A 25,783-nucleotide genomic window follows, 5' to 3' on the forward strand; every position below is an offset into this window, starting at 1 on the left:
GGTATTATTGCTTACTTGGCGATTTCCAAGATATCAGGTTTATTTCTACAGGTTCATATTTTCTGCCAGTTTTGTTTTAAAAGATTTATAGCTATTGTAAAGAAAATAAGCCAACCTTTTATTTTAAAAAAAAAATTGTATTCTTGGTATTTGGTAATGTAGACGTGAAAAGAAAGCTTAAATAATAGCTTAAATAATACGCGTAAATAGATCAGTTACCACAAACTGCGCCGTATGTAACAAAATCAAATGCCCGAGCTTTTTTGATGGTGTTACTGGGTAAGATGCTTAATTCTGATGTTGATCACACGTTTCCGAAATGACTCATTTTCTTTGTTTAAAAAGTGGCTTGGTAGCAATATTTTTACTTTGGTTTATTCGAACATGTCTGCTGTTAAAAGAGAAGAATATTTTAAGGAGACTGAACCGTCAGAATGGTCACTTGTCAGCTTTTTGAGTTGGAGATCCAAGCAACATGAAGTATTACAAATGTCACTCGAATATAGCACCTGGAAGAGCTTTATTGAAAATATTGTTAATAACTCTCAACTACAGTATATAGTGATTTTGCATCGCGAAAGGCTCAAGAATTGGTACTTTCGTTTAAGGTAAAAATGTTTAAATAATATGATACAATATATGCTTGGAATCTGTTGGACGAGCCTTGATCCCACAATTTCATTATGGATCTTGGTAGGATGCCTCAGTCTATTGCTGGACACGTTTGGGAGGTCCATGAGCCAACCAAATGATAGGTCCCTGAGCCTTGTCCAGTTCGATCAACAGTGTAGTGATAGGCCATGAGTTCTGATATCTCTTGGTAGGATGCCTCAGTCTATTGCTGAACACATTTGGGTGGTCCCTGAGCCAAACCAAGTGATGGTCCCTGAGCCTTGTTCAGTCTGTAACTGCGTCCAAGCATATAGTTGCTATTGATTCAGAGCACTAACTGCATTACCTGAATCTTATAATAATAAAAATTTAGAAGTACGGAATTTTTGGGATCAGCAAAAAATCTCTGATCTTTGATAATAGGTTGGAAATTGTATCAAAGGAAACCAAATTACAAACAACCATTTCGGATGTGGAGTTTTTATATATTAATTGTTTATTACATATGTAAATTGACATGTTTCTACCAGCTCAAATACATTATCGACAAATCCGAAGCAGCAACAACTCACTCTGCTCTTATGGGAGAAAGACGGAGTCAGATTCTGGAAAGTGAATTGAAACACAAGAGAAAGGTAATTAATGATGCCATGATCCACAAAAAAGAATAGTGTAAGTTCGCTATTTATGTATGTTTCATTGTATTTTTGTAGGATTTCTTTCAAAGTCCTGCTGAAGTATCAACAAATGTACTTATTAAACAGTAGAAAATAGATGAAGACATTCTCAATGAAATGGACAATGAGGAAAGCGATGTATGTTTTTCAATAATCCACAGATATTAAAATCAGGGAAATATCCAGGATTATGTTTACCCATCTATTTTTTTTTTCTATAAAAAGCTTGCCAGTTATGCACATTTGCAGAAACTATTGAATGAAGGGGTACAATTACCAGCGAGTTATAAACAAAAGAATGAAGTCAGGGAAAATGCATCTACATGCAAGAAGGTAAAAAATTCTAGGTAGTAGGTTAAGAGAACTTAAAAATTCATGTATATTTTCTATATTTAGACAAAAAAGCGTGTGAAAATTACTATGAAAACAAATTATTCAGGTGAAAAGTTTTCTTCTAAGTTTCCTTTTTCTTCTAATGAGGAAGATGAAGAAATAACAGTGAAATAACTTTTGATTTTACCAACCTTGAAAAGGATTTGTTTCGAGAATTGACCAATGAGGTATACCACTCCTTATGTTTTTATTATTTTCCATATCTCACAGTCTGCATCCTTATATCAATATATCAAAAAGATTTAGAGAATACCAGATGAAAGCACTTGAAAAAGCAAAAACCGAAGGGTTGAAATATGATGACACATGAAATTTTGTAAGTGTTCGTAAAATTGACCAGCCAATGATTTATGTTAATCATTCTTCTGTTAATTTTAGAACTTTATTGTCAATGATGGTATTCCATTGGCCTTGTCTGTATCCTTTGTTTACTATTGAAGAATGGGAGGAAATAATGTCAACCAACCCATACAAGATTCAAGAATCTCTTCTTCCACAGAATAGTGGCGTACTCATTTAATGATTTGTAAGTTAACTTATTTTATAATAACTGCTCATGAGTTACATTGTAATATTCTTTTTAATGCATTACAGGTATAACTGTATTCCAGACATTGCACCACAAAAGATGACTGAGAATGAGCACTGTTACAAGTTTCTTCACCCAATCTCCCGTCCAATATTCTCTAATTCAAAAAAAGAATATGAACTAACATTGAATCATGCCAATAAAAATTTAACAAAGAGGCCAGTCTTTAGTTGTGTCATAGAAGATATACCAATCCTTAACTCAGAATTCAAACCTCTTGGTAGCATACCATTACAATGTAATAAAGATGAGGTGAAAGTACAGCTAAAGCACAGCTAAAAGCACAAAAATTGATAAATCAACAGCTACGAAGCAAAGGAGATCCAGGAGAAGTGGGCATATTCTTAAATATAGGTAAATGAGAGATTATTTAGAAAGTTGTTATTTTGTGTGTATTAAAATATTAAAGTATCTTCTGATAATCAGGTGCATGATTTGATGAAAACATATTTCATGAATTTGAGATATGATGGATTATATTCTTCATGGGCATTTCAAACAACAATGATTGATAAAGCATCAATCCCATTAGCAGATTTTTCAATTAGTCATCTTATTGCTTTAAAAGCATGTATTTTTTTTGTCAACAATAACGAATCTTGTTTACTACTTTCATTTGTTCTTTACAATCGTAGGAACATAGTGAAAGAATCGTGAAGGACTTCAAATACAGAAAGTGTAGGACTGGCAGTACTACAACTCCTGAACAAATATCATATATGCGTGATGAACCTGTTCTCCACAGATAAAGAAACTCCTTAGATATAATCCCCTTAAAAGAATCAAAATAAAAATAAGTAGTGTATAAAAATCATCTGCTATGATCTTGTACCATTAAACTCCGAAGAATAATATTCTTATATGTGTGTGGGTGATATGATATGATGTATGGTATATGTTTATAAAGTGAAATCACTGCTATAACTTATAAATACACTTGATTGTTTTGAAGAGCGTGCAATTTATATGAAAAATGCGTTCAGAAATCATTATGTGCTTCTTAATAATTAAACAGCCGAATGGTTTGCTAAGAAAAAAAATAATCACTTTCAAATCTGATTGGCCGATATACAGTAGGTACTGTATTTAGATTGTCCCATTTTTACTTTACATTCATGAATTGTAATATACAGTGCTTATATTACATCAGGTTATTAAAACATGTAACATGTTATTTTATTTATTAAAATTGTAAACAATATCATTTTCATTAATAAGTAAATTACGATATTTTTGGACTATAATATTATGCAATTTAAATTCATTTACTTCATCTTTCAAAGAAAACAATTCTTTACCATCATTACAAATAAGTTGTGACTCTAATAAAATAGCCAAATATTTAACTTTTTCCTTTTTCATAATATGTTTCTTTATGTAAAATAAGACATTTTCTCCTTCATTTTTCATCGTATTTATAATTAATAATTTCTTAATAAAAGTATTTTGAGAATTTTTCAAAAATATTTCAAAATCATTTGTATTAAATGAAAGTGACAAAGATAAATATTCTAATTTAGAAGGAAGAACTTGTCCTAAATTTTGTAATACAATTGAGCTATATTCATCATAAAATGTATGATAATCGTAAGTATGCACTAAAATAGTAAGATAATTAATATTTTGTCCAATATTTTCAATTAATGAATAAATATTAATGTCATTAGGTTTATCTGAACTAAAATATCTAATTTTTGGACAATATTTTATAAATGATTTAAGTAATTGTCGTCTTGATTCTTCATACTCATTAGTATTACCAAAATTTGATACGGTCAATCCAAAATTTTCTATATAATCACCATATTTTTGTAATAGTAACTGTAATGATTCAATATGTAATATTTCATTCATGAATAAAGATCTTAATTTAAATGGTTTAATAACCTTAATAACTTGTTGAACAAAATCAGAATTTAAACTACAATAAAGAATATGAATAGATTCTAAAACATTCAATTGATTGAATACTTCTTGTAAAATGTTATTTATATTTCTAAAGTTAGTATAATGAAATATAATTGTATTTAAAGTATTTGAACAATTAGAATTTTTTAATGATAAAAATGGATTATATAAATTATTATGACGTCCAAATGTAATTATTTTGAGATTATGTTGTGAAATAATTAATTGTTGTAAATATTTTTCAATTAATGAAAATTTCTTAACATCACGTATGATAAAACAATTAACAAAGTGAAGTGATGAGATTGAATTGCAATTAGAATATAAAAATTTTAAAAAAGGAATGATAGCATTTTTGATATTTTTTTCTGAAATATTACTAGTATGAATTTTAAAATTTTTGATATTATATATAAAATTTGGGTTTTGTAAGATCAATTCCATAATATCATTACTGTATTTACAATAAAAATTCGTATGAATTTCAATTTCAAAAGAACGTAAAATTCTTTCATTTTCAATGAACACTTCAAATAATGATCTATAAACTAGTTTTTTTAGCTTCTCATAATCATAAACCACTAAAGAACGAGACCACATTCCAATAGAAGAATAAACACTTTCTATATTTAAATATTTAATAAAACTAGGATAGTTGAATAATAATGATGTATTTGAAGGTAATAAGTCATTAATAATTCCATATTCATTGAATTTTTTTTTATCATTTTCGTTCAGGTAGGATAAAAAAATTTCAATATAATAATAATTTTGGGTAGGAATATTAAAAGGGTCTTCCCATAATAATGGAATCGCCAAACGACACCATAACCTACTAACTAAAATACATGAATACAAAGTTGAAAAATCTTTCCTAAGACACTTTATAATTTTATTTGTTAATTCAGGCAAATCTCCTGAAAATATTTTTGAGCATGCCATGTTGGAATAGAGAAAGGGGAGGATTTCATTTCAAAATGTAAATAAATTTATATTTGTACAATTTCCATTAATCCATAAAAAGGCAACAAGGGAACCAAAAATGATACGTAAATCGTTCCTTTTTTATGTAGTTCAGATAATTCCTGCTGATCTCTTATAGGTCATCGATTAATTTGTTTTATTCATAATCATGTGAAATTAGTATATGTATATGAATCACTATGAAATAATCTTTTAATTGGGTGTGTCAAATCCTATAATTATTTACAAATCATTATTTTTTGAACTTTAATTTAATTCATGATCCGTAAGTCAACCGCAAAAAATTCATATATGATTTCAGTGCAAAATTTATTTTAATACATAATATTTATCCCAAAGTTTTAAACAGTTTAATTTTTACAATAATTTTTTTACCTTTTATTTGATCACGAATTAAGTCATTTATTTCATTTCTCAGAGGAAAAATTTTTTCATAATTTATAATGTAATTATTTTCACCTTCTTCTTGATTATATCATTAATGAATAACTTTTTAATAAAATATTTAAGATACTTTAAAAGACACTATCTTAAAATCTTGTAATATAACTGGGTAAATTTTAATTATTTAAATATTGAACTAATAACAGCTCATGGATCAATGAACTCAAATTATCTAGATAATTAATTGTGCGCACACAATTAATAATATTCTGCAAACAAATTGTAATATGAACATCCAAAATTAAATTCTTTAAATTTATTAAATTTACCATAATTCCAGTAATATTTTTTTACTGTATTATATTATATCATATCATATCGCTTTATTTAGATAGCAGTTTTTTATTATATTATTTTTGTTACACTGTTAACAGGTGGTTAGGTCTAATTGGCACATCTTGTCACGGACAAAATTTAGTTGTGCATATACTAGCCATAATTAACAAGTGCAAAGTTTACTAAATATGAGATACCATCTTTATATATAGAGATCTAATGACAAACACTTAAACAGCCATTACTACTGTATCTGAGATGCATCAACTGTGACATGATATGCATATTAAAATTGGCCTAAATTCTAGAATGAAAAAAAGTATTAGTTAGTAATACTTTTTATCCCACAGTTCCTAGTTAAAATTCGTGATTTTTTTTCTTGATATTTACACGGGTGGTGTTTATTTTAAAAGATGGGTAAAAAAGTCTATCAATATTGAAATAAAAAGTCTATCATTGTTAGTCCAAATATGTATATTAAAAGGCTTTATGGTACAGATACCGTGATATAAATCAGTTATTTCACGGAGTTACTGTGGAATCCCCGTGAAATAACTGTTACTTATTTCAATGATTTTATAAACCTCATACTTCTCAATTAATATAAATCTCTCAAAATCTTTTAAATTTTGAAACCACATAAACTAACATTTACTTTTGTAGAAATGCTATACCCTGAATTATAAAAAAAACTATTAAATTTACCAATTTTAAGTTATTATTTATTCGTTGAGGATAATGTTTTATTCCAAATGTTATTTAAAAGTAAAAGAATGCCCCGAACTTTAAAAATTATCATTTAAGTAAAAAGAATTCGTATATGTCACTAACCTACAATGTCCAAGCTGATCAATTACCTTAAATTCATCATTATAAACTTAATGGTCGTACCTAAAGGTATTCATGATTTAACATTTAATGGCTTCATATTTACAGTGGTAATCTTTTATAGATTTTATTTATTAATACAAATAAAAAAAATTTTATTAATATTGATCTGATGGCAACAAAGTTGCCATACATTTAGCCTAATTTAATAGTTACAGTATATTAATAATTGAAATATTTTGTATCTTTCAGTTTTTAAGATACACATGCAAGTTATTAAATCATTTATTTAAAATGTAATAATCTTCTAAAAAACTACTTGCAGTAATATATAAATCAACATATTTTTGAACTATAATATTATATAATTTAAATTCATTTACTTCATCTTTTAAAAAAACCAACTCTTTATTATAACCTTCATTCTCTTCATTCTCTGCATCTAAAAAAGCAAAATATTTAACCCTTTCCTTTTTCATAATATATTCTTTTATATAAAATAAAATATCTCTTTCTCCATCAATATTTTTAATTAATAATTTCTTTATAAAAATATTTTGTGAATTATTTAAAAATATTTTTAAATCATGTATATTAAATGAAATTGATAAACATAAATATTCTAAATTAGAAGGAAGAACTTGTCCTAAATTTTTTAATACATTTGAACTATATTCTTTATAAATTGTATGATAAATGAAATCATCCAATTCAATAGTAAGGTAGTTAATATTTTGTCCACTTTGAATTAGTGAGTAAATATTAATATCATCAGGTGTACCCGGATCAAAATATATAAGGTTTGTACAATATTTCAAAATAAATTCAAGCAATTGTCGTTTTGGTTCATCATATTTAGTTTCTTCTATAAATCCAAAACCAAAATTTTCTAGATAATCACCAAATTTTTGTAATAGAAGTAGTAATGATTCAACATTTAATATTTCATTCATGAATAAAGATTTTAATTTAAAAGGTTTAATGACCTTAATAATTTGTTGAACAAAATTAGAATTTAAAGAATCACAATAAAGAATATGAATAGATTCTAAAACATTTAATTGATCAAATACTTCTTGTAAAATAGTAATTATATTTCTAAAATCAATACTATCAAATATAATTGTATTTAAAGTATTTGAACAAAGAGAATTTTTTAATGATAAAAATGGATTATGTAAAATATCATTAGATCCAAATGAAATCATTTTGAGATTATGTTGAGAAATAATTATTTGTGAGAAACATTTTTCAATTAATGAAAAATCATTACTATTAACATTAAATATATGAAAATGAAAAATAATTGATGAGATTGAATAACAATTCGAATATAAAAATTTTAAAAAAGGAATGATATTCATAATATTTGAAGGTGAAGAGTTATAATTATAGAAGAATTTTATATTTCTGATGTTGTAAATAAAATTTGGATTTTGTAAAATTAATTCCATAATAGTATAATTAAAATCACTATCCATGGCCATTACAACTTCAAAAGAATGTAAATTTCCTCCATTTCCAATGAATATTTCGAACAATGACTTATAAACTAAATTTCCTAGCTTATTACAATAATCATATTTCATCAAAGTTTCAATCCACTTTCCAATAGAATGACGAATATTTTGCATATTTAAATATTTAATAAAACTAGGATAATTAAATAATGTATATGTAGGTACTAAATCATAAATTCCATATCCATTAAATTTTGCTTTACTATCTTCATTAAAATAGTGTGAATAAATTTCAATACAATGATAATTTTTGGTAGGAGCCGAAAATGGATCTTCCCATAATAATGGTATCGCTAAACGACACCAAAATCTATTAACTAAAATACATGAATACAATGTTGAAAAATCTTTTCTAAAATACTGCACAATTTTATATGTTAATTCGGGTAAATCTCCTGAAAATATTTTTGAGCATGCCATGTTGGTAAAGGAAAGATGAGAGGCCTTCATTTTCAAAATGGAATTAATTTATCAATTGTCGGAACGTTTGTTGTACAATTTATTTAGTATTCCATAAAAAGGCAACAAGGGAACCTAAAAATAACATGTAGATCGTTCCTATTTTGTGTAATTCTGATAATTCCTACCGATCTTTTATCGGTCGCCAATTAATCATAATGCCTGTGCTACAAGAAATTAGTATACCTGATATGATCTTTTAATTGTTTGTGTCAAATTCTATAATTATTTACAAAATTAAAGTATTATCATTTTTTGAACTTTAATACTATAAGTCATTTTTTTTTTTAGAAAAACTTTTTTTTTAATATATATAATAAATTGTTTTACGTCTTTTACCTCATTCCTCAGTTTATATTATTAATAAATAATCTTTTAATAAAATTTTTAGAATATATTAATAGATTAACTCAAATAATTTGAAATTATTTTTAAGAATTTTCCTAGATTTTATAATATAATAGTGAACTTAAAGAATTCATTATACTTTCAGTGATAAAAAATTATATGTTATGAAAAATGACATCGTTCACCGATAAATAATCAAAATTTTTAGCAAAAAATAGTGATGTAATCAAAAAACGATCAAATTATTATCATACCATTACGTAATTCTATGATAGCAATCCTTAATAATTTGTTGGGACGTTACACAATTCAGATTTATTTATTGCAGTGTAATCAGTTAGTGTAATTTAAATATCACAAATTTTTTTAGTTGTATAGATTTTAATTTTATGAATCTTTCAATTTAACTGAATCTGAAATTATGTGATTGCAATAATTTCATGCTGGGTGTATCATTGGAATACACTACATGTTAAATATTGGATTATATATTCTACCATATGAAACTTTAATAGCTTACACAAATAGTATAAAATTTATACAAAGGCCAAATTAATTTGCAAAAAGCTTATGATATTTTCAAATAAATTGAAACGTGATTTGTGTGAGTATGCAAAAAGGATATATATTAAAGTGACTCATTTGATTTATTCAACTTTTTGGGCATATTATTTGGACACAATTTAATGCATTTCAACAAAGTTTATTAAAAAAAAATTATACTATCGTCCCGTAATTAATTAAGAAATTTACAATAAGAAACACACACACAAAAAAAAATAATAATAATGTTTTAAAATAATTTTAGTTACTTTCGGTAAACAGATTCTTTTCAGTAAACAAAAGTTCAATATTAACTGGTCGTAATAAAAATTAAGAACGAAAAATCGACTTTTCTTTGTTAATACTATCTTTTGGAATACTTTAACAAATATATTTTTATTTTATTATATAATAAAATAAAAATATATTTGTTAAAGATTAAAGACATTATAATAACTTACAAAACACGGAAAATATAGCTCGTTGTTCCATTAAAGTAAAAATTTAGTCCAATTCTAAGAAAAAATAAATAAATAAATAAATAAAAAAAGTAATCAAGTAACCAAATTAGGACTCTCCATAATGCTTATGGTGAAAAAATACGTACCAGTTCCTATGGCCAGCAGAAAATAGGATCCAAAAAAATGGATGCCTTTTTTCATTCATTAAAAATCTATCAGGATTTGTATTGATTTGGATTTTCCCAGTATTTAAAGTTATGATGGATTTGCCATATATTCATGATACACAAGACACCTTTAGGTACAACGTAAGATCCAATTTTAATCGGTTTTGATGGTTTTCGAAAATTTGTTAATGTAGTTGGTGGATGAATTCTTAAAGATTCCTTAATGATTGCATTAACGTAATTCATTTCCTAAATAATGAAAAGGTTGAATGTTTGCATATATATACATGGCAAAAAAAGAGATGAACGAAAAATTCTGGCATATACTATTATACTTATATACTTACTTTTAATTGTTCTGAAGTTGGTATGGTTAGATTATTTCCAAGTATATTAATTACTTCTGATCTAGTTCTTTCTTGCATTTCCTATTCAAAATGAAAAAATATTATACCAAAATCATACAAAAAAAAAATAATAATAATAATTATCGACTTACGGGATATTTTGCAAGATAATAAAATGACGTAGCTAATGCAATTGACGTGGCTATTAAAAAAGACCAATCGTTACAACTTAATTGTTACAACTCAATTGTTACAACCAAATTGCTATAAATCAATTTTATAACCTAATTGTTTACAACCCTATTGTTATAACTCAAGTACTAAGTCATGACCCACAACAAAATTATTTACCATCTCATCCATTAATTGGTATTAATTTCTTCTTGTTCACCATATTCTAACATTTTAGTTAATAAATCAGTGCTATTTTCTTTGTTATTAATCTTATTATTTTTCATTTCATCCTTCTTCTTTTCTATAATTTCATAAATAAAATTATCAAATTCTTCGACAGCTTTAAAGAATTTTTTATTTGATTCCAAAGGTAATTCATTAATTTCATTTATGAATGAAAATATCATACGAAGAGGAGTTCCAATGAATGAAATATTATGTTTATTAACATTTATATAATGAGGAATTTCGGGTGATTTCAAACACTAGAAAAGAGAAGATCAAATTATTTCCCCGATCATCAAGATACCAACAAATTAAAAATTTGTTTACACCAAATTGATGACTGAAGGCCATTTTCCCCAATATTTCAATCGTAATACGTTGAAATAAAGTAAAAATATTGATCGGTCCACTTAAATTCTTTTTCATAAACGTAAAAAGTTGCAGAGTAGTTTTATCAATCAAGTCAAACTTTCTATATGTTTTCCATAAATGGGTTAAGTGACCAATCAAATTAATACGGTATAGTAATTATTAAAAAAATTTATATCATACATACTTCATCATTAGAATAAAAAAATTCAAATTTTGGTACATCCTCCTCTAATTGATTATAGTTTAGAATTATGGTTTTACTTTATGTAAATCCTTGAACTTCATATTACCCGGTGCCATTAATAGATCTTTTACACATTCGGGACTTACAAAACTAATTTGTTTGAATGGACCAATTCGAGTCTAACAAAAATATAGTTAAAAAAAAGTACTGCGCCCGCCCGCGGACAGTTCACGACATAAATCACATAAATTATAAAACATTTTTCTTTTCATGAGGAAAAAAAAAAAATTAAAATGAAATGTTTTGGTTTTACCAAATATATTTCATGATCTCCTGAAGATTTTGACATAATTTCTTCAATTTCATCATGAGGTTTCTGTCTCATCAATGCCCACATCGTTGGTAATCCAGAAACGTATAAAATTATAAACATAATGAATAATAATAATTAAAAGTATAGTAAAAAGTATGATCAAAAAACATGATTTAAAAATAAAAAAAATATTTTCTTAAAATAAAAATAATTTAAATAATTTGAAGTTTTTGTTTCTTTTAAAAGCGGGTAAATATTAGACATTTCAACCATGATCATCTGACTTTGATAAATTATTTATAATGAATAAAAAGTAAATGTGAAAGATTGTGAAAATAACGGAAAAAATATAATTAATAAAAGAGTATATAAAAAAGAAAGAAAGAAAAGGAAAAGGAAAAGTGCACAAAAATCAGCTGATTGATCTGCCGTATATCAATTAGGCTCGTTCTACCTTACATCAAATAGACTCATTCAAATCTTAATTACTTTAACAAATAACGAGTATGAATGTTTGGATGAATTTATTAAATTTATATTGTTTCAAATTCAAAAAGTTCAAATAGTTTCCAAATATACGTTCATTCACGTTTATTCATTAAAAAATTTTGCGATATATTTTAAAAAATATAACAATAACAGATAATATTACGTCTATAAAAAAAGTACTAGTAAAAAAATAACGTGTCGATAATAATGTGATTGTGAGCGTCGGGTTTATGTTGTAGCGGGATTCTGATTGTTGGATACGGATGTAATCAAATAGATAAGAAAATATTATCTTTAATTAAACTCATAGAAACTTAAAATAAAAAATCCATCCCATTTCTGATATGTATAAATGGTGTTATGTAAATTTTTTCTTTGTACTAGTTCTACATCTATTACAAATAAATTGATAATGTTTTTACCATAAAAAAAAAAAAAATAATAAAAATAAAAAATCCGAAATCTTTTTTATTATAATAAGAAGGTTTTTAAAAAATTGGGTCGTGCATATGCATAATTAGATTATTTCTATTGGTAAACTTTTCACATTCTTCCTACGATATCATCCTAATTTCCAATTTCATTAATGATAATATTCACCGAAAGTATAAAATTGGAAATAATGTAAATGAATAAAATGCATTATCATCATACCTCAAAAGTCTTTTTTAAAAGAGAGTCCATTGTCTGCATGCAACACTACCAAAGATTTAAAAAATCATTGTTTTTTTTTCTGTTTATTCTCATTACTCAATAATAAATAATTGCTTACATTATACATAAATGAGTGTGACTTTTACATCCTAAACCCTAATCTTTAGAATCCTGTTTAATCATTAAGGGGGATATTATACTATTTTGGATCTGTAAAATATTGCTTTCCTCCGCTTATTTCTGTCTCTTTTTTTTTTATTATTGTTTAGAATATTTCAAGGAATGTTTTTACTATCTTATGATATTATTTAATTTTTTAATAACAGATAAAAGAAAAATAAATAAAAAAAATTTTATATACGTCAAAAATCAGAAGATATTTTCGTTAATATTATTTTTTCTTTTTTTATTCAAAACAAAAAAAAAAATTTATAAATCTTTTTTCTTTTTTCTTCTTTTTCTTTATTCTATTTGTTTCCTTAAAAGAGAAGTCCAATAATCTTTTTTTTTTTGTAGGAAAAGTTTAAGTATTGTTTTTTATTAAATACGTTCTATTATTAATTTGGAAATAACGATTTTTTTTTCTAAAGTTAATGCAATAATAATGGGTATCATATCCTAAAAAGTCTTTTATCACGACCAAGTAAACTAAATGATTTCGAAAAAATTCCATCAATACCTACACTAAAATTTATGTAGACTATGATTAGGGATGCCAAAAGTTCGGTTATAACCGATCATAACCGGTTTTTACCGGTTCGGTTATCGGTTCGGTTTCAGTCCAAGACCGACCGGTTAACCGTCAGTTTTATATATAAAAAAAACCGATCAAAAAACCGATCGGTTAATTGTAAATTTTAATATATTCCGGAAAAAAAAAATGATTTTGTTTATTGAGAATACCATTAAAAACTATTGTTTTAGTGTTTTTATGTATAATATTCTCATTTTTGAAATTATCGAATTTACGCGTTGATCACGTGATTTTTCGTTTCTCTGAAAAAATCACAACATCGGCGTTATTGTTGTAAATAATTACATAAATTCAAAGAATATTATTCAAAAAGTTATAATTGATACTTTATGGCATTATTTTATTCGATTTTGCGGTATTTTTGTAATCGGTTTTGTAGTTCAGTTTTATCGGTCGGTTTTGCGGTCGGTTCGGTTTTGGTTGAAAACTGCAGTTTTAAAACCGAAACCGAACCGAACCGACCGTTGGCATCCCTAACTATGATTAAGAAAAAATCTCAAGATAAATTCAAGAAATTGTATCGGGAATTTCTCATGAAGGAATTCTCACGTTTTTAAAATGGAATTGCGAACGCTGGAGCCATAACTTCTTTTATTTCCAAGATGTTGAATATATAAAGCAATTTTTAACAAATCAAGTAAGTATCTTTTTTATTTATCATGGCAAAAAAAAATAACCAAATAGCAGCGCAAAGTATAAATAACAAATAAAAGCTTTTTTTCTAAAAAAAAAAAATTAACAATTAAATATTTTATAATAAAAACCTAAACCTTTTTTTATTTTTAGACGTGCCGCAGTTGGCAAATGCTGAGTCTTGTCACATGATGTCATTGGCGAAGATGCTTTCACTTGATGGATTTACATATTCATGTCTACTTACTTGACTATATATGCATAATTACACTATTATCTACATTGGTGTGTGCATATTGATATAAAAAAAAATGAAAGCGTGTTACTATAGCAACATGCCTGCCCACCTCGAATTGCTTTCATACTATAATAATGTTCTATGCACTCTTCATGCATTGATATGTCCTGTTTTCATTTAGCTTGTCACTTTGATCATAACTGCATTATATATAATTATCTTATTGTCACTCATTTTGAAAAATGCGCTTATACATGTAAGCTATACAAGCTAAACCTAATATGTCGTACCATAGGGGACAAAAAAATACTGTACACGTCCGTAAATCACCAATTCCAAAACTACCGACAAATTTTTAGCAATCACGTGATTGATTTCACAGATCATTCCTAAAATGGATAAGTTAATTTTAACGAAAAAATAAAAAATAAAAATAAAACTTGATAACAAATATCATACATTTTTTAAACTTACAAGAAATGTGTATTTTTGCCCACTCTACAAGTTTACCTAGGTGATAAAAGTAGGTTTTGAATATGGATTTTGACTTTTTATATGATGATTTGTAAATAATTAATTTTACAAAACTCTGTATCCAAAACCTACCTTTATCGCCTAAGTAAACTTGCAGAACGAGTAGGCATATTGTGTGAGTTTTAAAATGATATAATGTCTGAGTTAAGTTTTATTTAAAAAATAAAAAAGAAAAAATTTTTTCGTTAAATTTGCCATTTATGATCATCAAAAATCGATCACGTGACCGCTAAAAAATTTGTCGGTGCCACTGGGGTAGTTCCAATTCCATGCTATTCCTGCGGGAAATGGGGGCAATTAGGAAACATGTAGTGTATAGAGACCCTTGTGTGTAGTGTATGGTGAAATTTAGCTATGTACGTATGGTTGCACTGAGTGTACTGTACGTACAGTGGCCTACAAAAAGTCAGTGAGTACCTGTAAAATACAATAATCATTATGCAAATATGCTCCAATGTAAAGTTTTTTTTTTATTAATTGACCCACCTTTTGTATTATAAGTAAAGTTGATCACCAAGTTGAATTACACCTACTCTGAAAATTACACGAACTTCTAATTAAAATTGATTTTTGTATTTAAAATTTATTGGAAAAAATTAGATTTTTAATAGAAATCTTTTAGTATTAATACAACGATAAACTAACTTATTTGATCATATTTTATTTTTTAAATAAATTATTTTCCATAATTTATAACATTATATGAAGTATCTATCATCAGTATTAACGCAATGATCAGCAAGTTACAACATTTTTACTGGCATTTGCCGATCATTTGTAGATCACTACCAGATTATTTACCGGAATTTAGCAAAACTAGTGCATTAAATTTAGCCAAATTTTTTTTGTATGAATGTTGGAAATTTTGACTATTTGTTTCTAACTTTTTTATTATAATCATAATATAAGATCATGATTTATTCTTTATTTAACAATTTACAAATAATTAATAGATGCCAAATATCTTTGCCAAACGTGTGTAACTTGCTAATTATTTTGTTAATGTTGATGATACTTCGTGATCATTATGCTGTAAATTATGACAAATAATTTTATTAAAAAAAAATTAAGTGTTTTAAAGCAAATATTTTAATGCTAAATTATTACCATAGATTTCCATTAAAATATCTAAATATTTTAATAAATTTCAAAATATAACAATTAATTTTAATCAGAAATTCATGTAATTTTCAGAGTAAGCATAATTCAACTTGGTAATCAACTTAACTTATAATACAAAAGGTGAGTCAATTAATAAAAAAAAAACTTTACATTGGAGTATATTTGTGTAATGATTATTATATTTTACGGGTACTCACTGACTTTTTGTAGGCCACTGTACATACATGGCAAATAAATAATAATAAATATTAATTAAATCAAAACGTACGTACGTATGAATGAAATAAGAGACCAAACGAACGTAAATACAAATGATAAGGCGCAGCCGCAGTAACTGTCTACACTAGTACTAGCCCAGCCGCACCGGCAATTTTTGCACAGTCACGTGATCTATTTTTAATTCATCACATCGTCACGCCCGAGCCTTGTTTCACTGTTTATAATTATCTGAGGGACTTAGTTTTTTTCGAGTGAGTAAAAACTTATTCGTCACGCCTTTATTCGTCACTTTGTTTTCACGTGTTAGTGCATAACGCCGTAATGCGGCCCTGTTTGCAAAATTTGCCGGTTCACATATGCTGCGCCACTGGATACATTTATATATACATATAACAATTACGTATGGTTAGTGTACATACGTACAAAAAATATGTTTGTCATGTCGTACAATCACAAAATCAACGTATAGTGCACATCACTATACACTACATACATAGGTGTCTATACATAACATCTTTTCTATATAATCTCTAATGGCCGAATTAAAACTTCGTCAAGACGTTACTCCCCTCGACAGGGTATATGAGGCAACGAAGACCATTTATTTTTACTGTTACATAGCTGCCGGGTTTTGTTTGACAAAGATAATTTCAAACTAAACTTGTCGAGAGTCGAAATGGGCAAGGAGACCTTAATTATGCAGTAGAATGTCGTTCGACTGATAAGATCCTTGGCGTAATCGAAGTTAAGAAAGAAGATTTTATGAAGGGGCTCGCCCAGGTGTCCGTGCAGATAGAGTCAACTTGACACGTAAACGCAAAGCCGATGAAATCAATAATGGCCAGAATGTGGATAGGGTGTTTGGAATTGTCACCGATACTTTATGGAATGTTCGCTAGATAACGAGGGGAAGCCATCGTTTAAACTATCGGAACAAGTGACCGTTGTGTACAATGACGAAAATTTGCAAGATAAGGTGGAAAAAGTTATTACATTAATTCCTATTTAAATTTTAGAGTCCTCGGATATATCGTATGGTTGTTAGAGGAGACACAGAAATTAAGAGGGCGAGGTCAACAAGCAATCAAACTTGCTGGAAAGTCAGTTAGTTTAGATAAGTCTTAGCATAAAAAGTTCTTTATGTCCTGAACCTTTCGCATGTATTACGGTCAACGTCCCGATATGTATTTATTTTTTATCTCTGTATTAAAAAAGCAAGTCTTTGCATTCGCAAAATAATATTGAGTATTTCTCTCATGAATAAAAAGTACTACTAATTATGTTGATTTAATGAGGCCAATCGGCCAGCCATTAACCCGGTGAGATAAACACGTGATTTTTAATTCATGAGTCAACTTATTTGCAATGACTCGTGTTTGAAAAAATAATTCCGTAATACACGTGAAAACGTGAAAACGCTCAATTATAATAAGCACTTCCGAAATGTGTGACAGGTTATGTATATTATTATTATATATTTAATTGATAAGATACTAATATATACACGATTACTCATTACATGCAAATTTATATTCAAATAATATTTACGCGTCCTGGTCATGTGAGTTCGATTCATTACAAATCAGAATAATTGTACGAGTTCGTGTTACATCAAAATCTATTAAAAACCACAAAATGACATCACATCACTACTCAAACTTTTAAACTTAAGAAATCTAAATATGTCAGAGTCTCAATTTCCACGGTCTCTTTTTCCTCAATTTACGGAAAAAGATTTTAAAAAAGCAAGTGAGAATTTTAAGAGTTACGTGAACTGGACGGAATACAATAAGTGGGTTGAAGCCGGAAGTCCGTATGAAGAGCACGACGAAATACTTATGAATCTGAATCTCGAACATAATGAATCTTCTCAAACAAGATCAACTGGTAAGTCTATTCTACTATTTCATTTTCATGTATATGTTTGGTCATATAGTCAAACTTATAAAATTCTTTTTTAAGGAACCCGACGATATGTTAACGGAAGAAGAGAATACAGAAATGGAATTTACCCTAACGGAAATTCCAGGAAGACAAATCATAAAGCCGGGAAAACAAGCAATGCAACTCCTTCCAATGAAGGAGCCAAAACCGCCGCTTGTAAGAAAAGTGAACATTGTAATCAAGGCTCTGGACCAAACAACGTTCCCAACACTAACAGGGTACACAAATCAAATGCTCCTAGATCTACAAAAGGATAATATTCTTAATACAGTGATCGGCCGGGATGTTATTGGAGTAGTTAGGGAGTTTAAATTTAATAAAACAAGTGATCGAATGGAGTTAATTGGATCGAATACTGACGCATTTGACATCGTACCTAAGGAACTATACATGTACACTATGATCTTGCCACGTAATCATTATTTGATGTTAAGACATATAGAAGGAAGATGGTTTAGGGCCTTAGCTTATTTTTCTAATCATGATTCCCTATGCACATTTTCTTAACGTATTCTTTACTAATATTTCTAACAAACTATAAAGAATTATAATATTTTTTATTTATCATAGCGCAGTATATATAATTTTTTTATACAAATAATAAACTAAAGACTCGTTTTTACTTTGCTATATATTTTATCGTGACGTATACACATATTTAGTTTATTTTTTATTTCCACGAATTCATTGAATTACACGAATTCCTATCATTCTGTTTTTTTTCCTTATTTACTTTGTGAACGTAATAAAATCTAATAAAATTGATAAACTCATATTTTTTATCATTACCGAATTTATAGAATTCCTTGATTCTAAGAATACATATAGTTCTCTGAATTCTAAGATTTTTTTCTCATGTGTATAGTATAGGATATCTGTTGTTGAGTACTATTCGGATAAATAAGTAACTCGTTATTTCCATCTTTCCACACATACTACGCAATACAACTTAACCAGCTTCCACGTTCTATTAAAAATGATTTGTGGCGACGTCTCACAACTCGGAAATATCCGAGAAGAGGCGAGTAGTATTCATCCTGGAGTGGAAGAACTGTTGAATCAGGAGGTAGCTAATTACGCAAAGAAAAAGGATTGTCAGCGACTGAAAACAACAGCAAATAAGATCCCAGGTGGGATTGATACTTTTAACAGGTTAGTTTTTTTCGAACAGTCTCTTTCTGAAATCTGAACGAGCGAAGAAATTGTAACAAGCAAAATTAGAAATTCAGAAAACAATAACCAATCAAGTTAAAATGGAAAACGATGCTTATCTTAGTGCTGAATCTCAACATTTGCAAGATGAACATGAAAAATTTGTATATGACATACGTTCATTAAAGAAAAAATTGGAGGATCGATATAATACAAAATGCAACGCATTGCATCTTATGAAGCCGCCATGAGCAAATCCATAGAAGAAGTAAGAAAAACTCTTACATTTGCGGAAAAGTCTATTGCTATATTAGAAAGCAACAATCGGAGATATTATCTCCGCAAATTATTACTCTCTTCGATTTATTTATTACTTTCGTTTCTAATCAAGCAAATGATAGTACTATAGAACCGAAAAAATATAGCACTGTGAGATAGATGGAACAATTTGCGAAGTGATATTGAGACTGACCCAACCCAGAGATTCGAAAAAAATATACTTTCCGAAGAAAAATGGAAGATAATCGTTCCTACAATAATGAATTAGAAAATTACATGAAGCCGCTATTAAAGCAACTTGCCGACCATAGAGATTATTTTTCATTGTCTGAAGGGTGCTTTCTGGAGGTACTTAGTTTAACTAATTTATTGTTGCGAGGCATTTTCTGGCCTTGACCCTTCGAAGAAATAGCTCTGCTCTGCTGAAATAAGTCTCGCGTTTCTTTAGCAATAATTAGACCATATTCAAGAGCTAGTTTAAGTTCTTTCACACGCAAGCTCTGCTCAAAACATTCTAAGCATTTTTTTTTTTAAGTTTTGTTCACGAAGTGACTTTATTCTCCCTAGTAATCGCTTCTCTTTGGACTTTGTGAATCGAAAGAAGGATAGTTATGATCTTGCTATTATAATTTACTGTGAACTCGCCCTTCAATATAGGTTCCCATCCAGTCTGATGTTGCCAAGGTACGCCCAATATTAATATTGATTTGCCTTTTCCGTTCCTATTCTTTTCTGTTTCAACAACCAGAAAATCATCTCTAATTGTTATAAATATTTATGATATGATGCAACGTACAACCATTCAAGTTGCTTTCGCTTATAAATTTGGTGTATGTTATTAATGTCCTAATTTAAAAGGATAACATATTTATACATATTTATTTAAACGTCGCTATCTATCGCCTCGCTAAATATCCTGTGGGTTTAATTTTAAAAAAATATTTCATCTATTCGTCTAACAATTCCAAACGATTACGTCGTATATTATTCCTCCAAAATCTTATAATTGTCATTGTTTGACACGTTCAGCATGATCCTAAAATTTGGAAAATTTTAAATCAATTTGTCCCTGAAAGATTTTTAAACGGTGAAAAGAGACACTCGGATTCCTTTCAGTGGCGATCCAAGAAATTGGCATGTAATCAAATCGTATTTCTTACTAAAAATGTAAAATCGTATAAGATTCTAAATGAACTTTACATATTATATAGTGCCGGTCAAAACTTCTCATATATATAATGCCGGTCAAAATTCTTCTTTAATGGAACAAAGGGTTCTTTTATCCATGATACGTAAGTAAGTTTTTAAAGATCCATTTTTTTTTATTTTTTAAAAATATTTATATCATTTTATTTTTATATTTCATTAATTATTCATATAATAGTAGTTAAAACGTTTGCCGTGCCGTAGTTATAAATATTTATATCAAAAACTAGGAGTAACCCGTCGCGCTGCGCCGGGAATAAAACTTGCCCATCAAGTCAAAAAAAGTAAAAATGATATGGCTATATTTTAGAAATAGGCTTAATATTTTAATAATATTAATTACAGTATGATAAGGTTAGAAGAAAATCTAATAAATTTATATAATTTACATATTTATACTAATAAAGGTGAATTGTGTATGAATGTTATATAACTGGAAATTGACATTGATTCAAAGTAAAGTCTCGTCACTTTCACCTCATATTACTTCTCATTATTCGTCTCCCATTATTTTCTATTACATCTTTTCATTTTCCATTATTTCTTTTTCTCTCCTGTTTACTTCCCATCATTTCCTTTTGTCTCTCATCGCTTCCTTTTGTCTCTCATCACTTCTTTTCGTTTCCCATAACTCCTTTTTGTCTTCCATCACTCCTTTTCGTCTCTCATCACTCCTTTTCGTCTCCCATCACTCCTCTTCTCTCCCATCACTCCTTTTCATCTTCCATCACTCCTTTTTGTCTCCTATCACTCCTCTTCATCTCCCAACTCCTCTTCGTCTCCCATCACTCCTCTTCATCACCCATCACTTCTCTTCATCTTCCCATCACTTCTTTTCGTCTCCCATCACTCTTTTTCATCATCCATCATGCCCTATTTTTCCTTTTTATTTTCTATCACTTCTCATTACTCTCTTTTACTCCATTTCTTCTTCTATTACTTTCCATTACTCCATTGTTATTTCATTTTTTTTTATTAGCATCTTTCTCCTTGATCATTGTAATTTACTTATCTTTTTATTTATTGTTATTGTTTTTTTATTTGTATCACTTAATTAAAAATAAATACAGTGATTTTTTTCTTTAAAATCAAAAATGTAGGACTTAAGTTTTAATATTTGCAAATAAAATTTCATTATATAAGATTATTTTGAATAAATATGTTTGCAAAAAAATTTTTTAAAAATATCTTCGCAATAAAATTTTGACCGATCAAAATTAGCTGTTTGTTTTAGTACCTTATATATGGGGAGTAACGTAAATAGACCTAAAATAGTAATTTTACGATTATTTTTAATTTGCAACAAATAAATTCATATGTTTGCCGATCAAATAAATAGCCTTAACTTTTAAGTTTAAATCAGGCACTGAATCATGTGAAACACAAATAACACAATTCAAAGATTATTTATACAGGCTAATCTAAACGTTAGAAGTATTTTTTTATTATATTATAAGAATATAGATATAGATTATATAGATATAGATGTAGATTTTAATAGATTTTACGTTAATTATTCATAATATAAATAAGTTTAATCTAACTTTATTTTAATAGTAAATCAATAGCCATCTATTATTAAGAAGTCGTGAAAAATCTTAATAAACGAACGTTGCTTATTACAGTAATATGCTGCGCCACAACTACAACTTCGTTCAACTTTCAATTTATTTGATCCTTTAGTATTCTTTGTTGTATCCCTCCTTAGAATTCTATAGTTTGAAACATGCCGCTATATCATAATTGCAAGAAATTATTTGGTTTATGTTTTATTACTTTTGGAATAAATTTAATAATATTATTTATTTATCTAAGCAATTTATATAAATATTTTAAAATTTTATTTTATTAGAAATAAATTTATTATTTTTTTTTTATTCACAATATTTTGAGCACAAAAAATTTATTGAGTTACTATATTTTAGAAACATTTACGTCATTAGCCAAAAAAAGTTTAATACTATATTTATTTTTTCTGGAAACAATAAAAAGAGAAAACAAATTAATTATCAATAAAACGTTTATTTTATATAAAAAAAAGATGTTAAAATAAAAATTTTAATTTTCTGGTTTCATTATAATTTTTTTACCAACAGTTGAAATTTCCTAATTACTTTAAAGGTTAAATAATTGAATTATACTTCCATTTATTTAATGATTAAATAACTTCTTAGTTGAATCATAATAATTCAATCGTAAATGAATATCACTATCAATAACAGAATGCATTAAAAGATAATAAATAATTTCTAGATTAAAAAATCTTATAATAAATAATTTTCACTTGTAGTTGCTTTTTGTGTAACAATATTTTTTATTTTTGTGATCATCGGCTGATTTAAAATCATGCAACATATAAAGGCGTAACAATATTTTTATTTTTGTGATCATCAGCTGATTTAAAATTTGGCATGCAACATATAAAGGCGTAAAAATTTTTTTTTTAAAAAAAACTATTCCCCTTCTACGTAAAATTGACCAGTAATCTAATATGGAAGAATTTAAGCTCAGTGATGATGTAATTGAACAAATAAAAGATTTTGATTATTGGGATTTAACAAATGAACAAAAATTGTTAGTTGATAAGTTAATATTAAATGAAGAATTAAAAAAACGTTTTAAAGGTTATGGTTTGTGCAAAGAATGTAAACAGCCTAATACTGGTGGTGATTGGTGTAAGTCATGTAACGTTACGCATTTTCAACAAAATTTCCAAAATTGGTCTAGTAAAAATAATGAAGTCGATAAGTTTATTCAAAAAAAACAACTCAAAGCTAAACGTTATGAAGAAATTTTAGAGTGGATTGAATATGATAGATTTGAAAATGTTGAATATTTGGCTGAAGGAGGATTTGGAACTATTCATAAAGCAATTTGGAAAGATGGATATATAGTAAAATGGAATTCTGAAAATAATCAATGGAAGAGAGAAGAAAATTGGTTACAACATAAAAATTTTCCAGTTGTTTTAAAATGTTTACATAATTCTGTTACATCCAAATTTTTAAGAGAAGTAGGTTATTTATTTGTATATAATTTTCAAACTACTGTACCAATATAAATGTTAAACTTACTATTATTATTATTATTATGGATTCTTTTTTAGATTGAATCTCATACTATGGTTATTTCAAGTTGGGTAACTCGGTGTTTTGGCATTACTAAAGGTCCAGATTCTAATAAATTCATGATGGTAATAGAATATGCAAAAGAAGGTAGTTTAAGACAATATTTAAATAATATATTTAATTTGATAAATTGGGAAGAAAAGTTGGAAATTTTACAAAAGATTGCAGGTGGCCTCGATTCTATTCATGAAAAAGGATTAATTCATCGTGATTTTCATAGTGGTAATATGTTAAAAGGTGATGGATATACTATTATTACTGATTTAGGATTATGCCAACCAGCAAATGTAAAACCTGAATATGAAAAACAAGTACTATATGGAGTATTACCTTATGTTGCGCCTGAGGTTTTAAGAGGAAAAGAGTATACTCAAGAAAGTGATATCTATGCATTTGGAATTATTGCATATGAAGTCTGTACAGGGCTTCCTCCTTTTTATGATTTTGCTCATGATAAATTCTTAGCTATTAGCATTTGTGAAGGGCATAGGCCAAAAGCTAATTATAAAATTCCTCAACTAATTTTGGACATAATTAAACAATGTTGGGATGCTGATCCTTTGAAACGACCTAAAGCATGTGAATTATATAAATCATTATATAAATTATATTATTCAAGTGATCAAGAAATCCATGAGCAAATTAAAGAAGCAGAAAGAATTAATGAAAAGTTTACTTCTACTTCATTACCATATAATGGTACTACTCTTTCATATACTACAAATCCTCAAGCAATTTACACAAGTAGACTTTTAAGCTTTGAAAATTTACCAGAACCTAAAAATGACTATTCAGGTAATTAATGTCTTAGTTTATATTAGAAAAAGTATTGTTGAAATACTTGTAATTAACAATTATTTTTTGTTTTCTAGTATCCATAGAACCAATAGATTTCACTAAACTCAATCTAGGTACTAATTTACATTAACTTGCTTCCTGCATGATTAACTTTACTAATAATATTAACAATTTACTTTAATTCATTCTTATAGATAAAGACAACTAAGGAAGAAGATTTACAAATATTCAGAATATAAATTTCTTTATTTGTGTCTATTATTTTATTATTTATTTCTTTATGATTTTTACAGCGTGTGTATTTTATTGGAATATATTTATTATTATTAAATTTTATAAATAAAGTTTTTTATAATTAAACCAAAAATAAATATGATGAATTACTATATGCATTGTATATTATAAAATTATGAAGAAGTAATAAATTACATTATTTATATTTTTTCTTGACTTTATAGTCACATTTTCAAATTTAACATTATATAGTTTAACCCTTTTAATATTCCTTGTGTATTCCTCTTTAGAATTCTTGAATTTGAACGGGATATTTATGATTAGTATTGCTCGATTGTTGCGTTGTCAACATTGTCAACATGTCATTTTTTTCAATTTAATTTATGTTTTTACTACACTTTAGAAAGAAATAAGCATATTTAATCATTCATGTACCTTTATGTTTTTACAATTATGTTTTTTGCTTTTCTCAGGAAATATTTTAACCCTTCCTTTGTATTACTATATATTCGCATCCTATGTATGTAGTATGAATGAATATTCTTATTAATTTATTTTATAGTTAAAAAACTAAA

At 27.2% G+C, this 25,783-nt stretch overlaps 7 protein-coding genes across 7 annotated transcripts; 5 read left to right on the forward strand and 2 right to left on the reverse strand.

The window, feature by feature from the left end:
• Positions 1-384: 384 nt before the first annotated feature.
• On the forward strand, positions 385-752 carry OCT59_000186 (uncharacterized protein; the record flags this gene model as incomplete). The annotated part of the gene is made up of 2 exons (XM_066138651.1): positions 385-608; positions 698-752. 2 exons carry the CDS (start codon positions 385-387, stop codon positions 750-752), a joined length of 279 nt encoding a protein of 92 aa, XP_065988129.1.
• Positions 753-1,406: 654 nt separating this feature from the next.
• Positions 1,407-1,796, forward strand: OCT59_000187 (uncharacterized protein; the record flags this gene model as incomplete). Its single annotated transcript, XM_066138653.1, has 3 exons — positions 1,407-1,427; positions 1,515-1,622; positions 1,686-1,796. The coding sequence occupies 3 exons, from the start codon at positions 1,407-1,409 to the stop codon at positions 1,794-1,796; spliced, it is 240 nt and encodes a 79-aa protein (XP_065988130.1).
• Positions 1,797-1,978: 182 nt separating this feature from the next.
• OCT59_000188 (uncharacterized protein) lies at positions 1,979-2,928 on the forward strand (the record flags this gene model as incomplete). Its single annotated transcript, XM_066138654.1, has 4 exons — positions 1,979-1,998; positions 2,061-2,099; positions 2,277-2,523; positions 2,698-2,928. 4 exons carry the CDS (start codon positions 1,979-1,981, stop codon positions 2,926-2,928), a joined length of 537 nt encoding a protein of 178 aa, XP_065988131.1.
• Positions 2,929-6,841: 3,913 nt separating this feature from the next.
• OCT59_000189 (uncharacterized protein) lies at positions 6,842-8,668 on the reverse strand. Its single transcript, XM_025325936.2, has one exon. It carries the CDS (start codon positions 8,649-8,651, stop codon positions 6,993-6,995), a length of 1,659 nt encoding a protein of 552 aa, XP_025178802.1. The 5' UTR covers positions 8,652-8,668; the 3' UTR covers positions 6,842-6,992.
• Positions 8,669-10,257: 1,589 nt separating this feature from the next.
• OCT59_000190 (uncharacterized protein) lies at positions 10,258-11,944 on the reverse strand (the record flags this gene model as incomplete). The annotated part of the gene is made up of 7 exons (XM_025310791.2): positions 10,258-10,458; positions 10,557-10,637; positions 10,709-10,758; positions 10,948-11,215; positions 11,512-11,555; positions 11,618-11,690; positions 11,825-11,944. The coding sequence occupies 7 exons, from the start codon at positions 11,942-11,944 to the stop codon at positions 10,258-10,260; spliced, it is 837 nt and encodes a 278-aa protein (XP_025178801.2).
• Positions 11,945-18,149: 6,205 nt separating this feature from the next.
• OCT59_000191 (uncharacterized protein) lies at positions 18,150-18,668 on the forward strand (the record flags this gene model as incomplete). The annotated part of the gene is made up of 2 exons (XM_025325935.2): positions 18,150-18,354; positions 18,430-18,668. The coding sequence occupies 2 exons, from the start codon at positions 18,150-18,152 to the stop codon at positions 18,666-18,668; spliced, it is 444 nt and encodes a 147-aa protein (XP_025178800.2).
• Positions 18,669-23,539: 4,871 nt separating this feature from the next.
• On the forward strand, positions 23,540-25,182 carry OCT59_000192 (uncharacterized protein; the record flags this gene model as incomplete). Its single annotated transcript, XM_066138655.1, has 4 exons — positions 23,540-23,723; positions 23,823-24,061; positions 24,155-24,413; positions 25,169-25,182. 4 exons carry the CDS (start codon positions 23,540-23,542, stop codon positions 25,180-25,182), a joined length of 696 nt encoding a protein of 231 aa, XP_065988132.1.
• Between the last annotated feature and the right edge of the window lie 601 nt (positions 25,183-25,783).

The sequence above is a fragment of the Rhizophagus irregularis genome, chromosome 1 (genome assembly GCF_026210795.1).
Source record: "Rhizophagus irregularis chromosome 1, complete sequence".
In the NCBI taxonomy this organism is placed as follows: Eukaryota; Fungi; Glomeromycota; class Glomeromycetes; order Glomerales; family Glomeraceae; genus Rhizophagus; species Rhizophagus irregularis.

Coding starts and splice junctions, on each gene's coding strand:
- OCT59_000189 (XM_025325936.2), bottom strand. CDS start 8,651: ATGGCATGCTCAAAAATATTTTCAGGAGATTTACCCGAATTAACATAT.